Source organism: Tetrao urogallus, assembly GCF_951394365.1.
Source record: "Tetrao urogallus genome assembly, chromosome: 1".
NCBI lineage: Eukaryota > Metazoa > Chordata > Aves > Galliformes > Phasianidae > Tetrao > Tetrao urogallus.
Genome location: NC_136813.1, coordinates 173,987,840 through 174,005,329, shown reverse-complemented (window position 1 = coordinate 174,005,329; position 17,490 = coordinate 173,987,840). Strand labels below are relative to the sequence as shown.

Sequence of the window (17,490 nt, the reverse complement as noted above, 5' to 3'; positions counted from 1 at the left end):
CAGCAGCCCCCTCTCCTCCCGCCCCACGGAACATTCCGGCTCCTCTTTCTCCTTGGACTTCGCCGCCCGCGTCAGCCACGACATCGCGCCGCGGCGGCTCGGCGCTGTGCCGGCAGGAGCGGAGCTATCTCCCGAGAAGCCCCGACTGAAACCCCGCGACGAACCCGCGCTCACCGAGCGGCAGCGCCGCGCAGACACTCACCGCCCCCAGCGCTCCTCCTCCCGCTCGCGCATCTTCCCGTCCCGGCAGTCCTTCCAGCGCCGGGCTCCGGCTTTTATTCCCCCGGGTCACCTCGGCGCCGCCGGCCGGCCGGCCCGCCCCCGCTGTGCAGCCGCCCATTGGCCCCAGCTCGCCGCCGCCAGCCCCGCGCGCACCGCTCCCCGGCCGCCCGCAGGGCTCCGTTCCCCGCGGCCGTGCCGAGCCGCGCGGCGGGCGGGGCCTCCCCGGGGGCGGGCGGATGGCCGCGGCGTTGCGCCGCCGCTCGGTGCCGTCGCCGCGCGTCCTCCGCGCCGCCATGCAGCGCCCCGCGGGTCCTCCATCGCGGCCGGGCAGCCCCGAGGGGGCGGAGGGGGGTGGCTGGCTGAGCGCGCTTCGCTTCGACAACCTGGCGCTGCGCTCGCTGCCCGTCGACCCTTCCGAGGACGGCGCTCCGCGGGCCGTGCCCGGCGCCTGCTTCGCTCGGGTGCGGCCCACCCCGCTGCGCAACCCGCGGCTCGTGGCCGCGTCGCCGCCGGCGCTGGCGCTGCTGGGGCTGGAGGCCGGCGGCCTCGAGGCCGAGCGGGAGGCGGAGGCCGCCCTGTACTTCAGCGGGAACCGACTGCTGCCCGGCTCGGAGCCCGCGGCACACTGCTACTGCGGGCACCAGTTCGGCAGCTTCGCGGGGCAGCTGGGCGACGGCGCCGCCATCTACCTGGGCGAGGTGCGCGGCCCGCGCGGCGCCCGTTGGGAGCTGCAGCTGAAGGGCGCCGGGATCACCCCCTTCTCCCGGTACGGGGCGGCGGGACGGGGCCGGGCGGGGGGAGCGCTGCGCACCGCCTGCTGCCCGCTGCCTGCTGAGCGCTGCTGGCTTGGCCGTGCTGCTCACTGCGCTGCTGGCGCTGCCCCGGCTCCAGCCTGGGCTGGGCAAGGTCTCGGAGCGTGTGCTGTCCGAACGCCTGTGTGATTTCACCCTCGTGTTTCTTGGGAGTTCTGTTTCCGTTCTGCCTGAACTTCACAGCGCTTTAGCGTGTACAGCTGAGACCTAGGGGAGGCCCAGCAGCCGTTTTTCTGGTACAGAATGAACTGCAAAATAGACTTACTGCATGTGTTACTTGTTATTTTGGTTACTCCCGTGGTGTTCTTCCTGTACCGCGGACAGTTACAAACCCACTTGTGTGCAGCTGGAGGACTGTGTAGTCTTTGTACTGTATTGGTTAAATATTACAAAAGTATTAATTTTCAAAGCTTATTGGAGTTAAAAAGAGATCTCATTGTGGTCTTCTGGTACTCAGAGAGCTTTTGTAAGCAGGAAGGGCAGCAACTTTTTACACAGTCAGAGGGTAAGAGGAAATGGCTTTAAACTAAAAGAGAAGAAATTTAAGTTAGATGTTAGGCAGAAATTCTTCACTCAGAGAGTGGTGAGGCACTAGCACAGCTGCCCACAGAAGCTGTGGGTGCCCCATCCCTGGAGGCGTCCCAGACCAGGCAGGATGGGGCCCTGAGTTGGTGGGTGGCAGCCTGCCCGTGGCAGAGAGTTGGTCTACATGGCCTTTAGATTTGACTTCCATTGCATGTGAGGTTCACTGCACGTGTGTTGTGCCCACCCATTCTGTACTCCACCAGAAACCCAGAGGCCTGGCCAGCTCGGATCTGCCCCTGTGTTGCCCTGTGATTTTCAGCACAGCACTTCACTTCTCAGCCCTTGCTTCCCTCTGCTAAGGAGGAGGCAGCAATCCCTTCCCATGCAGTCAAAAGGCTTACAACCTGTCTGTGTCTCTGCTGCAGGCAAGCCGATGGTCGGAAGGTCCTGAGGTCAAGCATACGGGAGTTCCTGTGCAGCGAGGCCATGTTCCACCTTGGAATTCCAACAACGAGGGCTGGAACCTGTGTGACATCTGACTCGGAAGTTGTTCGTGACGTATTTTATGATGGAAATCCAAAAAAAGAAAGGTGTACAGTTGTTCTGAGGATTGCGCCTACATTTATAAGGTAGGAAGAAGCCCACTTCTCTTTTTTACTGTTATTCATTTAAAACTGGACACAAAAAGATCATTTTAAGCATATTTTGATAACAGCAGCATTTGCTTGGGTCTTGTTCTGGAATCTTGGAACTCATTTGCCAGGCTGTGTGTTAGGAAGCTGCTGTGGTAGGCCATGGGGTGAGGTAAGGCAGCATCTTGCCCGTGGGGAGATAGACACTAACTCAGAGTACCACTGGGATAGAAAGTTCTGCAGATATCAAAATAAGTTTTTAATTTTGATGCTTGTGTGTGGTTTTGTTTATTTTATTTTATTTTTTTGTTAGTAGAATTGGCTCCACACCTGGTGCCAAAGTTGTTATAATGATACTCTTGAGGTTTGGGGGTGCCCTCTAAAAGCCTGAGGGTGGTACTTTCCTTGCCTGAAAAGCACACAAAGTTCCTGCTCCAGTGCAAAACAGGAGTTCGGGGAAGATAATGTTGCCTTAGAAGAAAATGCATGTTAAGAAAATGTGAGACATAAAGAATGTATGTTTATGTGCATGTGCATATGGGAAAATATATCTTAAATGTGATGTCAAGTCCAGTATTTTAAATATTGATCTGTCTTGTGTGGATGTATGTGCTTCCTTCCGTTGAGTCACTGAGTTTCAGCAGCTTCAGCACAGTCACAGTTTTCTGCTCACAGTCGGTTGAAGGACTGGTGTTAAACTCAAAAGATGGTATTGCACCAACAAATCCTTTCACTACTGGTAACGCTGGAGGAAGTTAATGTGATCAGATAGTAGTGAAAAGTAATTCTAAGCCACGTTTTTGTTATTTTCAAACAGATTTGGTTCTTTTGAAATTTTCAAGCCTCCTGATGAATACACAGGACGCAAAGGTCCCAGCGTTAACCGGAACGATATTCGAATACAGATGCTGGATTACGTGATCGGCACTTTCTACCCGGAAATCCAGGAGGCTCATGCAGACAACAGCATTCAGAGGAATGCCGCGTTCTTCAGGGAGGTAAGGAAGATCAGTTTCTCTTCATCAATTTGTACCAGTCGTCTTGAAGAACTGCAGTCACTTAATATTGCTTCAGCTGCGTTTTCTTTGGAGAAGACGCTCTCAATAGAGCTCCTTATTCATGGAATCATAGAATTGCTCAGGTTGGAAAAGAGCTTCAAGATCATCAACTCCAACCACAACCTGACCATACTATTGATAAAAGCAGTGCTGACACTGATTGAACTAATGAAAACAGTTCATCATTTACCTTAGCACAGCACGATTTCTTGTCTCTCAGCGAGCTTCCCAAAGCTGTTCTTATGCTTTACTGAAGGTGTTCTAGAGTGCAAGGGTGAATTCTGGCCCTGACTGTCGAGCAGTGGGTAAATGGTACTGAGGTAGCATTTGCAAGGTTTCATCTTCTAAAACATTGAAAACAGCTTAGTTGCTGCCTGTCTCTTATTTTCCACACTATGAACAGGAATGTTAACTACAAATCACTTTAACTTTAGAATTCAAGTGTTTAAAGGCAGCCAAACAATGAAACAATTTTCCCAAAGAGGTAACAAAACCTCCAGCTTGGGGGGTGGTAAGATGAAGATAAACGTATCGTAGTGATGTAGTGGTAGGTGATTCTGTAGTGGCCCAGAGGAGGGGCTGGATGATTTCTCAGAGGCAGTTTTGAACCATTTTTAGTTACTAAGTTCAGACATCAACAATTATTGCAGGAGAGTTATAAAAGTTGAATTACAACATCAGTAAATGCAGCACTGCTGTGTATCTCTCTGAAGAAAGGTGTTGCTTAGTTAATTAGTTAATTGGTATCTAAACTTCACTTTCCCAATTACCCTTTACCTCACTGTTGATACTGTAATTCTTGATACTGAATTTCCATTATATTCCTTTATTTCAGCAAGCAAAAGAAAGACTTTGAGGTAGGGGAATAAGAAACTTCCGTTTGCGATTTGGAGTTTCGTATGCAGTAGTGCTACCCTTCAGAAAGGATCCAACTTGGAATTAGCAGAGAACTGTAATAAAGATTCTGATTTGAATCACCTGATGTTCAGACTCGATGCTGATACTTGTAATTCTGCTTACTGGGTAGTTACAGCAGTCTGATGTGCGTGACTGGTTTATGTGACAACAGCTGTGATGCTTTGACATCTCCTAAAATGATCTGTTGGTGGTGAAGTGACTGCAGCATGGTGAATGTTAGTCACAGAGCAGTAAGAAGACATCAGGCAGGCTTAACATCTGATGCTCTCTAACTCTTGTGAGTTCTGAGTTTGTGCATACTTGCAATAATTCATTTTTGAAAAGCAAGTGGTAGTTCAGTTCACCATTAGGTGCTGCAGAGGTTAGCTTCACTAACAGACCTTTCACGTGTGAATTAATGGAGCCGGCAGTGACTGCAGCTCCCCACCAGCTGTGGGTTTGTACAGCTCTGTAGTCAATAGCACCTTCACTTTCTTGTGTCAGAAAAAATATGGAACTTGAGGATCTTTGCAGGGGAGTGTGTGAACAAAGGTTGTTTTTCCCCTTGCTCCCCTCCCATCTCAGTCTCCACGAGCCACTCCTGCCTCTTTCTGCCTTTGATTTCTTTTCCTGACACAGTTACTACTGATTTCTACCCCCCGTTCTGCTATGCTTTCCCTACTGCCCTGTTTTTGTCATTTTTGTTGTGCTTCTCCAGTCCAGGTCTGTCCTTGCTGCATATCTGTGCTAGCATTGTACTTCCATGTTTAGTCTCCTTGGTGGAAGTTTACCATAGCCATCTCCATCTGAACAGCACCCCGGTCCTGCCTCATTTACCAACCACTTCTGTCTTTTTGAGTAGGAGGGAAATGCTCCCAGCTCTGCTCTGATGTACTTTTATCTTGTTGCCCTGTGGAGGAAAGGGAGGAAAAAGGTACAAGCGACTGCATTTCACAGTACTGATGAGAAAATAAACACAAATATCTGCATTTGCTTAAAATATTTTAAAAATTGTAGTTGCTCTTTAAACTTCCATGAGCATGTTTTTAATAGAGTGCTCTTGTTTGTATATATCACACTTGTTTTCTAGTATGGCTAGCAGTAGAAAAACCTGGTTAATAAGACTTGAAGGTTGAAGTAAAAAGAAAGCTGTCTCTTTCTAATCAAGATACCCACCTTTGAGCTGCATCCAAGCTTTAATTGCTTTCAGGTGTTCTTGTTGGCTGGATGTATTTTTTACCAGAACATTGGCAGAGCATCATACATTCACATGAATCCAGTGGTTGTGAATTACTTAACTGCTGGAAGTTCTGTTCTTCTTTCCTTATTTTTTCCCACCTTCCTGGCACAGAACCATGTCGCAAGGTGTGTCTCCCTTTCTTTCTTGCTATCAGTTTTGTGCACGCGTAGCGACTTGGAGCTCTTACTTCCAACTGCCCTGTGAAGCAGAATTCAGGAACAGTGTGTAGAGTACTGGCAGTGAGGATATTGGAAAGAGTAGAAGCCTGAGATCTGAAGGTAAACCAAAAGCTTTTGTTCCAACTTTCATTTACAGCCTTTTCTACCTGGCAGATTATCCAGGGATGAGCATTCTCTTGTTTTTCTTCCTCATCTGACTGACTACACATCTTTAACAGAGAAAAGTGGAAGAGAATATGAAGACAAATGGAAGAAACTAAAATTACTTCTGTTAATGAGATCATTTTTTAAACCTTAATAAATGCACCACATCCTGGAGAGAGCAGTCACTTTAAACTTCAGCACATTGCTAGCTATAGGGAAGATAAATGACTTTAACTCTGAAAACAGTTTGATTCAAAAGCTTTAGCTAATGGTTACATCAATTAATTTATGTCAGTCCAGTGAAGCATTTAGAAATACAGAGATTTATTTAAAAGCCAAATTAGCTTCCTGAATTTTAGATTTTGTAGTTGCATTTGACAGATGGGCTAAATTAAATAACTGGACCTATTGTAAAATCACACGCTGTGATCTCTGCCAAATGCATGGGTGCATGCAGTGGTGACAGTTGAGGGTTCCACAGAGGTAACAGTTAAATAACTGACAAACTCTGGTGAAACATGCATTCAGTGAAGCATGAAATTTAAATAAAGGTGCCATTCTTGGGATATCTTTTATCTAAAAGGTGAACTCCTGGCTTTTTTCTGCTCCTGGCAGATTGAGGTAAGTGCTCATCAGTGCTGAAGCTTGTAAGGAGGAAACCATTTTTGTCTAATCCGCTTACCTTTCTGTAAATCACTCCTGTAAACAAAGTCAGCTTTCTGGTTTACTTAGTATTTGTTTCTTCCTTTTATTCCTCAGATTTTTGCTTTTTTCTCCTGCCTGTAGCTAATGGTTCTTTAAAATAAACAGTGAAAAAAAGAATGGACTAGGAAAGCATTTAACTGTGATGTCAGATGGTTTACTGTATTTCAGTGTTCTGTATTTGGCATGTTTGTAAGCTGTACAACTCATTTTTTTTGAGCATGGAAAGAAGAAAGGGAGAACAAACAAATGGGAAATTAAGGAACTAGGCAGTTAATAAAAGGAGGAAAGAGGCCAGGTGTCTGCAAGGTACTTGTATACGTGGTGTGCTGCCACAGTCTGCTCCCATCAGAGCAGTAGAAAAATCCATTCAGCCTAGCAAATGCTTGGAATTGTATGAATTGTCAAACACTGTGTTGAAAAACAAAATTCTCTTCTCTTTTAGATAACAAAACGGACAGCAAGATTGGTTGCTGAGTGGCAGTGTGTTGGCTTCTGCCATGGTGTGCTGAATACAGATAACATGAGCATAGTTGGATTAACTATTGACTACGGCCCTTTTGGATTTATGGACAGGTCAGTGGAGCTTATGGGCATTATTCAAAACGTGCTTATGTATTATCTGTGTAAAGCAGTCCTGATGTTGTTCACTATTGCTTTAATATCTTAGCTGTCAAGTAGACTTACAAACCTTCTCTATAGCAAAGTAGGTTAAGTTAGGCTTGGATGTCATGTAATTCCTCTGTTCAACTTTTACATAAAACTGTATTCATAACTTCTCTAAATGTTATACTGCTTTTGTAGCTTGTGGAGCTCCTCAGTGACTGGGAGGGCAAGAAAACACCTGACCAGACAGCTTTTGGAAGAGAATCAAAACAAGGAGAACCGTTCCCTTCCAGTTGTGTTTTAGACTCCCACAGAGCTTCACATGGTATTGGTGTCCAGATAACAAACAGAATGCTATTTCTTCTCCTGTAGATATGACCCTGAGCACATCTGCAATGGCTCCGATAACACAGGGCGCTATGCTTACAACAAACAGCCAGAGATTTGCAAATGGAATCTAGGGAAGCTTGCTGAAGCCTTAGTCCCAGAGCTGCCCTTGGAAATAAGTGAGCTCATCCTGGAAGAAGAATATGATGCAGAATTTGAAAAGCATTATTTGCAGAAGATGAGGAAGAAACTGGGCCTAATTCAGTTGGAATTAGAAGAAGATAGTAAGCTGGTGTCTGAACTGCTTGAAACCATGCATCTCACAGGTTGGTGAAGAACACAGGTAGACCATGAGTACCTTACAGTTACACCAAGCCATCGTTTTCATCCTCACCTTACAATAAAGAGGCCTGGCACAACTACACTGTCATCTGAGAGAACAGAAGACTGAGGGAGAACTGAATTTGTGTGAATTGTGTGGCAGTTGTTGCTTTTTTACATGGCACCCCTGTGGTGCACTGCACTCTTGCTGAGGGAGTGCCACGCTGCTTTGAGGGCAGGAGGGTTAGGAGGGGACTGTGGGACCTGTTTTTCCTACTGATTTCTTAGTTCCATTACCCATAAAAATCATTTTTTCAGGTGGAGACTTCACAAATATTTTCTACTTGCTGAGTTCATTCTCAGTAGATACTGATCCTTCAGGACTGGAAGATTTCTTAGAAAAGCTTATGAGTCAGTGTGCTTCAGTGGAAGAACTGAGAGTTGCTTTCAGACCTCAGATGGATCCAAGGTAATGCTGCTCTTTCCTTAAATGCTTTGGCCAGTGCTTTTAGTTTCATCTTTACTATAATAAATTCAGCCTGCTGTGTATTACAAAGCTAGTAATATCACAGTTGGAAATCTCACTGCTAAGCAGATGTATCACAATCTACAGCAGTGGAAATTTTTGCATAGTTTGTGACTGTTAAATGCTCAGCAGGGACTTGCAGACGGTGGCTCTTGGGCTGCACTTGTCAGGATTTCTGTTTTCCTCCTTTCTTCTTTCTCACTTTCCCTGCTACTGAGCCAATGACAGAATGCCAGATAGTGGAGTAATGCAGTAATATTTTATAGACATAATAGATTTAAACAACAGCTTCCTGTGTATTGTCAGTTTTCTGTCCTAGATACTGTTGGCTAATCACTTCTAGCCACCAGTACTCTGAGCTGAGTGTAGCTGAAATGCACGCTTCAGGCTCTGCAACCTGGTTGGTGCCATTCCTGTTTTGTAGCTCAGCTGCTCTGAATGTGGTAAAATGGTAATTTTTGTTCACCTGCTGATTTATAAAAGGGATTTATGAAAGTAGAGCAGTTTTCCACTTTTTTGGAGCAGTGGAAAACAGGAGCGTTGTTTGATCCATGACTTTGTCTTTTTGTTATTGTTGTTTTTAATCCTAGCATCTCACAGATGGGATGAGAAAAATCACAAGTGGGTGTATTTTGGGTAGGGCTTTTCCTCTCCCTCTTTCACAAACATTCCATGGATGCAACCTGCCAAATTCTTCCTCTCGCTCTGTGTATCGATATCACAGTTATCAGCTCGTGAGCAGGGAGTTGGGCAGAAGAACTGTTTGGTATCAGCTTGCTCACCTAAGTTTGATGTTTCGCCAAGATTGCTGGAAGTCATCATTGATCATTTTGGAAATGTTACTTATGTCCCATCGCTAAAACTGAAGCGACTAAAAGGAGAAGTAAATAAATTGGTAGGCACTGCTGCTTTAATTAAGCTCCAGGCTTCAGCTGCTTTAAAATTGAAGGCACTCATATTTGTGTTACGTTTAGGCTTGGAGAGGAATGTGGAAGGTCGCAATAAATCACTGTGATGCGGAGTAAAGCTTTGGAGTGGGGGCACAGTAGCACATTAAACTCAGTGCATAACTGATCAGATTCCAAGTGCTGTGATATAACTTGGGATAATACTTAGTGTAACTGAAATAAATGAAAGCACATAGCTTATCTCTGCCTACTGAAAGTAGGAAGACACGGTTTTGATATAATTAGTTGTCTGGTGCTGGGGAGAGATGGTTTCTGTTTGTGAATGCGTTCATAGGAAAACAAGTGGAGCGTTTTAATATTCTGCAACTTGGACTCTTGGCTCTTTAGTTTGCTTGTTTGGTTACAAATCCAGAAAAAAAAAAGGTGAGCATCATAGCCAAAATACAATAAAGCTCTTCCACATTACCAGCTAACACAGTCTAATGTAAAAAGATACAGTCCTAATCAACCCATAGAATTTGCTTTTAGTACTGCTGAGAAGAGTAGGTGTTGAGTAATTGTTTTTAATGTTGTTACAGTATGAATGTTAGAAAATGCATTTTAAAAATGTGTAGATTCTCTGTTGTTCTGGTACTGAGGTAGGGTGAAGTTCCTTATGCCATACTCCTCTCAAAGTAGGGTGTTTTGATGAGATTTTGCATCTAAATCCAATTGGTAGTTCTGAAACTCTACTGTCTACACTTTGTGTGTCACAGGAATGCAGATTAAACACACTGTTCCTCCCCCCCTTCGTTAGTAAAATATGTGAAGTCTGTTTTATATATTGTATATATATGTTTATATAATATATATACTTATATATATTTTATATTATATATGTATGTGTGTGTATATATATATTCATAAAACAAATTATGTATATGTAATATACATATATATGTTTGTTTTGTGAATTATAAACACTGGTATTTAATTTCTACAGTGGAATCAGTTTATTGTGGATGTTTTCACATCTACTTCTTAGCTGCAAAAACAGGCCTTGTGACTTTAATGTCTAATGTGTTTTTTTTCCCACTGTTCCCAGACAGCTGTCAATGATGCTGATGTTGGCTCAGTCTAATCCTCAGCTGTTTGCACTCATTGGAACAAAAGCTAGTATAAATAAAGAATTGGAACGCATTGAACAATTCTCTAAACTGCAGCAGTTGACAGCAGCTGATTTACTCAGCAGAAATAAAAGACACTGGACAGAATGGCTGGAGAAATACAGGTGAGGTTTATCAGTGTCCATAGCAGTATGTTTGCTCTGCACTTTGAGAATGATGTGTCAGAGTCTGTAGACTGAGGGCTGGAGGTGAGGTGCAGGCAGCTGAAAGCGTTCACCAGTGTGTAAGAGTTCTGTTAATGGGAGGCTGTCAGTACAAAAAATGTCCTGTGGAATGTTAGTTGTTTCTGCTCTGTGGCCTAAGTCAGGACTTGTTTCCTCACCTGGCTGGCTGGGATCTCTTTTAACAGTGGGTCTGAGAGTTCTAGCAGGCATTCCTGCTGGCAGATCAAACAGCTGCAGCTGTACTGCATCCCTTTCATCAGAATGTGAAACAATTCCACCAATAAACAAGCACAGAAATATTTAAAAGCTAAGTTCTGAATGTGAAGGTTTTCGCAGAGCAGTGCATGACGGACATCAGCTACAGGTCTTTAGGCAAGAATCACATCGGCTTCTACATCTGGAAGCAAACTCGTTTCTGCACGCTTAATTTCAGAGTCCGTTTACACAAAGAAGTAGAAAACGTCAGTGATGGTGATGCATGGAATACTGAACGTGTGAAGGTTATGAATTCCAACAATCCAAAGTACATCTTGAGAAATTATATCGCCCAGAATGCCATAGAAGCAGCTGAAAATGGGGATTTCTCAGAGGTAAGATTGCTGCTGAACAGCTGTACAGGTTTGCATGGATGTGTAGTGCTGCTGCTCTTTCACTCGAGGCCAGGTGAGCTTCTTTCTGGCTGTTTTTTAAATAAAGGGATTGGGAATTTCCTGTTTGGAATGCTTGTCCTGTTTTTGAGTGAGCTGTGGTTTTAATGACTGCTGAACAAAGAGAGGAACTCAAAATCTGAGTCTGAATCTTAAGACACTTCACTGTCTTGAAGTTGGGGTTTAACTTCCACCTGGTCTTTGCTGTGCTATATGGTATTATTAAAAATTCCTGACTTTCATCTGTGGAGTTCAGCATGCAGATTGTTATATTCAGAATAAGGGTCAAGTAATGTATTCTGAGAAATATGTCAAAAGGATTTGGGTACAAGACCTCCATTTTAAGTTATCTGAGCTCGTGTTCCATGCAGATACAAATTACTTTACAGTTTTTGGCTCATTTCTGTAGATATTTTTCATCTATTTCCTATTTGGCTTGCCTGGAGTTTGCATATTAAGAACAGCATATTCAATCATCACTTAGTTTGAGTTTCTTTTCTACATCATTTTGTCTTTCTTAACTGTAGTAACCATACTGTGTTTTTTCTGTAGGTGAGAAATGTATTGAAACTCCTGGAAAATCCATTCCAAGAAACAGAAGATTGCACAGAGATAGAGGAGGAAACTGCTTCTACAGCAGCTGCTTGTGCTCAAGCAACCAGAAGCAGGCTACCATATTGCAGTAAACCTCCACTCTGGGCTTCAGAGCTCTGTGTTACATGATCTTCGTAACTGCCTTGTTTTATTTTTTGCTGTAAACTGAAGACTGTGATCCTCCTTCAGCAGTGAAGAATTGAGCAAGGCATTCATCAAAGTGCTATTAAGTTATTGAAACAACCCTACATTTGGATGCATCTACAACAGTCTTCAGCTGTGCTTAATTTAGAGCAGTCTTGGATCCTTGGAACAAGCTGATAATGCTGGGCAGTCTGAACAGATTGTTTTTTGGTGTGTTTTGAGACTGAAAGCCTTTCCTTTGTTCATATCACACTGCAGTATTTTCTGTTGAGACACACTGACTTTTGAACATCCAAATGGAGTTGTTATGTGAAGACAAAAGTATCAAGTCAGGAATCTGATCTGTTTTTGTCTGATGTCTTAACTAATAGTACTTCTAACATCTGTTTGCTGCTTTTTCTGTGCAGGGATTTCTAGTCCTCTTTAATGGAGGAACAGATTCAGCGATGCTTGTTTTAAGCCACAATTCAGTTAATTAGTTCATTTATTGTGAACCTTTAGGTTGATATTTAATCTTCATTTTCAGGGAGTCTGCAGGCAGGGGTTTGAGGGGGGAACGAACAAACGCGTGGGTTTTGTTCTTTTTCGTGTTTTATTATAAATAATACATAAGGAGCAGAATTAAGGGAGACTGTATATTTGCACGTGGAAACCTTGGTGGTGAAGTCATTTCAGATTCAGTGTTTACATACAGTATACATGAATGCAGATATTTACAAAAGCCATGAGTGCAGTTTGTAAGCCAGTTGTAAGTCGACTCCGGCAAATTCAGTTGCCTAAACGAGCACCAACTGCACAGGTGACCCCAGTACTCAAACACAGGTTCCTTCTGTTGATTTGTGTACTCTTACCACAGTTCTTCTTGAGAGAAGCACGCAGCTGGGATGCCTGCTCACAGTGCTCAGTGAGATGCTCCCATTCCCACTGTGGTCTTGTGCGTCTTACTCTGCTTCTGTGGCTTTGGAGAGTTTTTACGCTGTAAAGAGAGGAAGGTGCTATTTAAGGAATGCACTGTTTGAGCATTGTGTAAAAAATTCTAGAGGAGGATGGGAGCTGACTTGCTTGAAAATGTATTGATAGTATTTCAGTGGGTTTCATTTGAGATTTTAGGGGAAAATCTGCTTCTTCTATTGCCGTGTCAGCAAAAATGAAAGAAGGTCCCAAGTTAAAGGTTTGACTGAGCTTTCTGAACTTGCTTCTAAAGGGCTCTGGCTCACATATCCTTGTGCAAATCTGACGTAGTACAAAGGTTTCTCTTTTCCAAGGAGGCCACTGTCTTCCACTGTGAGTTTATGGGCTGTTTAAGAAATACTCTTTGCCCCTGTGCAGGACAGGTATTAGCTCAGGTTGAAATGAGCTCTTCTAGGTCTTCCTCAAATCATGAGAAAGCTGAGCTGCTGCTTGTCCAGTTCTCCTATTAGCAGTATCAGTTTGTTCTTGCTGCCACAGCAAACAGGAGGTGTTTTGAATGCAGACATGAATTCTGCCTTGCCTTTGACTTAGAGAAGCTGATGCTAAGTAATGTCTGGCAAATGAGAATCTGACAAACACGGCACCTCCTGTGACATCTCAGAGTCCTTACTGAAAAGGGTAAATGTGAAGAAGTGTTTGTCCAGTCTGGGGCAGAATGGTGCATTTGGAAGAGGATGTACCTTGAAGAAGGCAGCAATAATGTGGGGGCTGGAGTGAATGATTCCTTCCAGCCCCTACAAGTCTGTGATTCTGTAATGCTTGCTGGTGCAGCTGGTTGAAGAAATCCATTTCTGTAGGAGTTTGACTGCTGAAGTGTCTGTCATCAGACTTTACCCTTCACTGAACTTAGGGACTTCTGAAACCATCTCATGGAAACTCTTACTGCAAGGCTGTGTTGGGTAAAGACTGTGCCGGGGGGGATGGCCAGGGAAATGTGCTGGCAGTTGAAAGACATCTCAAGCAAACTCATGGCAAATTTGCAGAACCAGTGATCTCTTATGCCAGGAGGAATTAATAGGAACGGAAAAAAAAAAAAAGTTGCTCACAGTGATCTTAACTGTGTGCTCATTTTTTCTCAATTTATATTTTGGGAGGCAGAAAGGAGGGAGCGCTGTTGTGGTGGAGCTCTGCGTAAGCTGTTGACTTTAACAAAGTGGTCTGTAGTAATGATTTTAAACCATACCTCAGGGATTATGTGTTTTTAATGGCATTCTGATGTTACTTTATTTTGGGGTCGGAGTAGATCTTATTAATGCATGGAGAAGGAGAATGGTATTTTAGCACTGTATTTGGACACAGGAGATGTTGAATTAACTACTGAATTAATTTCCATATAAAGAAGCACATTGATTTGCCATTGTAACACCAAAGTCATGGAGAGAGAGAGAGGGAGATACTTTGAAAGAGCAAATTTATTCTTAAAAAGGGGTGCCAAATGTAAAAGTGAAGAATGAAAATGTGGGGTACATTTCCCACTAATTGCATTCTTAAGTGAGAATCAAGTACAAGAGGACTGGGAAGCTTGAAATCTCGACTGGAGAACATTCATCGTGTGGCTGCTTTGGTGTGTGCCACCTAAAGCTGTGTCTAATAAATACCCCATGCTCACAACTGTGAGTATGCTCCCCATGTTTCTGCCAGGGTTGAGCTGTTGGCGTTGAACTGCTTGGTTTCTCAGTGCATGCAATAATACTGATGCTCTGGATTGGAATAAAAGTGACCAAGCCAAATAGAATCTTGTGATCTTCCAGCACCTTCATTCCAAAAGGCAAATGTTTCAGCTCATCGATAGTCGCTTTGTTCTGTTCCCGGAGCAGTGTGAGTGGTGGCTTGTTAAGGACAGTTCAACTCAGTTCTTAGCTAACTTAATCTTTTAGGTCAGCTCTCTAGAGAGAAGGAAATACGGCTTGTAACATTTGAGAGTCTGAATATTTGAATCAAAAATCGCTGCTTGTTTTTTTTTTTTTTTAGAGCTCATTTGTGCTATACTTAGGCCTGAGAATAATTATTTCTGACCAGATATTCTGCTTATATAAAAAGACTTTTAGGCTCAGAATGAACTTGTGACTTTTCAACACCAACGGTGTTCTTTGGAAACCCTTTGGTTGCACTTTGGTCCTCTGCCTGTACAACCTGACCTGCCATTGCCTGAAAGCAGATGGCACCCAGGGGACCAGGAGCCTCACATTCCAGTGGGGCTCCTCTCGTGATTGAGATCTCACCATCACTGCTTCCTGAACTTGTAGAACTACGATTGCTTGATGTTTGACCGTCGGTGTTCTCTTGGCAATGCTTTTGTTTGTTTCTCTTCAGACAAATGCTGCTGTCTTTAATTCTTTTATTAAGAAAAAAATAAATCTGAAATGTAATTTTAATGTCCTGGTCCGTGCCTGTTGTTTCCTGGGAGGCATTTCCTGTTAACAGTGCCATTCAGCAGCCTTCTGTGCAGAAGCAGTAGTGCTGGGTCAGTGTCAGCTGGCCAGATGGGATCACAGCAATCTCATGGATATTTTCGCAGTGTTTTCTGAGGAGTGAATGGTGACAGCTGCAGCCTCCTGCCTTGCCAGCAATGCCAGCAGTGGGGCAGGTAGGTACCTTTACCTCTGAGTTCCTTGTCTGTAAGACCTACACTGATGCCTCTTTAATCCCCAAGATTTAAGAAGGAAAGGGGGGGGAAAGGGAGGAACTCGGCTGCCTAGTGTCAGCAGATACAGGATTTGATTTTTAAGCCCTGCTCAAAGTAGGCCTTGGAATCCAAAGGGAAGAAGCATTATAAGATCTCCATCAGGAGTCACTAGGAGACAGACACAGATACCAGACTGCACTTCACCCTTCCAGAGCTGGCTGATACTTGAGGCAGTGGACGTAAAAATACTTAGAGGGCTTCACTGTACTGCCACATCTTGTGTAGGAGCCTTAACTGTGTTGCATTCTTCACAACTAATACCTGTACACCTGTGTTACATCATACAGCATCACTAAGTTGAAAATACCCATTAGTTATTCTATTTTGAAGAGGTGGCTCTTGCTATTTTCTGACAGCTGGTTCTACATAGGCAATGTTTTCCAAATCAAAATGAATTTTACTTTCTTACAGGGCCTGGGCAGGACCTGGTTAACTAACTCTCATCCTGGCAGCCCTGTGGTGCAGCTTTGGCTCTGCAGCTCAGCTGCCCCAATAAGCCCTGTGTGTGGGCTGCTCTTCGCAGTGTTTTTGCAGTCTCAAGGCCTTCTCTTCACCTTGTCCCACAGCCACAAGCTGAGTTGTTGGGGGGGGGGCAGCTGCTCTTCTGTGCCTTGTATCACTCTGCTCAGCCATAGAAGGTGGGGGTTCACAGAATCACAGAGTTGCAGGGACAGTGGCTGGGCTGTGCCCTGCTAGTGGGATGTGAGGAGTGGCTGCTGCTGCAGCATTTCCCTCTCCCTGGGCCCTCATTTCTGCTTTTTCCCTTTTCTCTGCTGTCCTGCGTGTGTTGCACCCCATCCCCGGAGTGCGCAAGGCCAGAGGGCCTTTGGGCAGCCTGATCTAGTGGGAGCTGCCCTGCCCACAGCATGGGTGGCACTGCATGGTCTTTAAGGTTCCTTCCAACCCACACTGTTCCACGGTGGCAGTGGGGTGAGAGAGCAGCTATATGGATGCTTAGCTGGAGGCCAGGGGTCAACCCACAACCACTTCTGTACTTCTTTTTTTCTTTTCTTGTTGTAAGACTGCACCTAAAGGCCCAACTTTGCTGTTAGATCTTTTTTTTTTTTTTTTTTCAGAAGTTCTATCAAAAAGATGGATACAGACACTCAGTACCACAGAGCTGGAGGCAAGGACTGGGAGAGGAAGGCAAGCAGTGGGAAAATGAGGAGCGGTACCTGTGCTTTGACATCTGTGATGTTTTAGTTCTTGCTCATATTCCTCTCGTTTTCATCACACAGAGCTCCTTTGGAAGTCACCTGACTGCTGCTCTGTGCTGAGGTGCTCTGAGGTCCCAGCCTGGGAGCTGGAAGCACTTTGGCTGCTCTCTAGTGATCGCTGTGCGTCAGCACAACAGTCCCAGCAGGAGGGACTGCAGGAGTCCCAGCAGACTTGTTCTAGCTGATTTCTGCACAAGCACATCAGGCAGGCAAACAGCTCTCTGCCTGCCCGTGCAACAAAGCAGCTCAACCTGCAAGCTACCTGCCCTTTGGATATCTTCTTCTGCAGCAGGAAAGATAGCACAGAAGTGAAAGGAGCACAGATAGAGAAAACAGGGTAGCTTTGTTAGAACTGTGTAATATGGTCTTTTGGAGTGACTTGGGACCAGGGCAGCTTTATAACTGATATATTCTGACTCCAATGTGTCATTTCCATTTCAGGGGAAAAAAACCAACACCATAGGTAACAAAAGATCGTATTTGGTATTCCATATTATGGAAATATGTGGGCAATGCCTATACCTTTGAGTGGCTGCCAATTAGAAAACGAGGCTCTGAATATATCTATGTTTTAAGCAATTGTGTCTTTATAATCTCAAAAGTCAACATGCTTCAAACCTGAAAAATGCAAAGCAGAGTCCCCCTCTGCAACATTTCATATTTCATAGTTTCTTTTGATAATGGTGAGGTAAAAAAAAAAACAACAAGGAAGTAAAAACTGTGCTCCTGCAGTTAGAAGCAGCCGATGGAGTTGTGTTTCACTCCTGTGATGCTGAATTTCTCTTCTAGTTCATTTTGTGG

The 17,490-nt window shown here is 44.3% G+C and overlaps 1 protein-coding gene across 1 annotated transcript; it reads left to right on the top strand.

The window, feature by feature from the left end:
• Window positions 1-458: 458 nt before the first annotated feature.
• Window positions 459-11,799, top strand: SELENOO (selenoprotein O; the record flags this gene model as incomplete). Its single annotated transcript, XM_079545961.1, has 9 exons — window positions 459-988; window positions 1,985-2,188; window positions 3,009-3,189; window positions 6,857-6,987; window positions 7,390-7,670; window positions 7,984-8,134; window positions 10,184-10,369; window positions 10,863-11,019; window positions 11,629-11,799. The coding sequence occupies 9 exons, from the start codon at window positions 459-461 to the stop codon at window positions 11,797-11,799; spliced, it is 1,992 nt and encodes a 663-aa protein (XP_079402087.1).
• Between the last annotated feature and the right edge of the window lie 5,691 nt (window positions 11,800-17,490).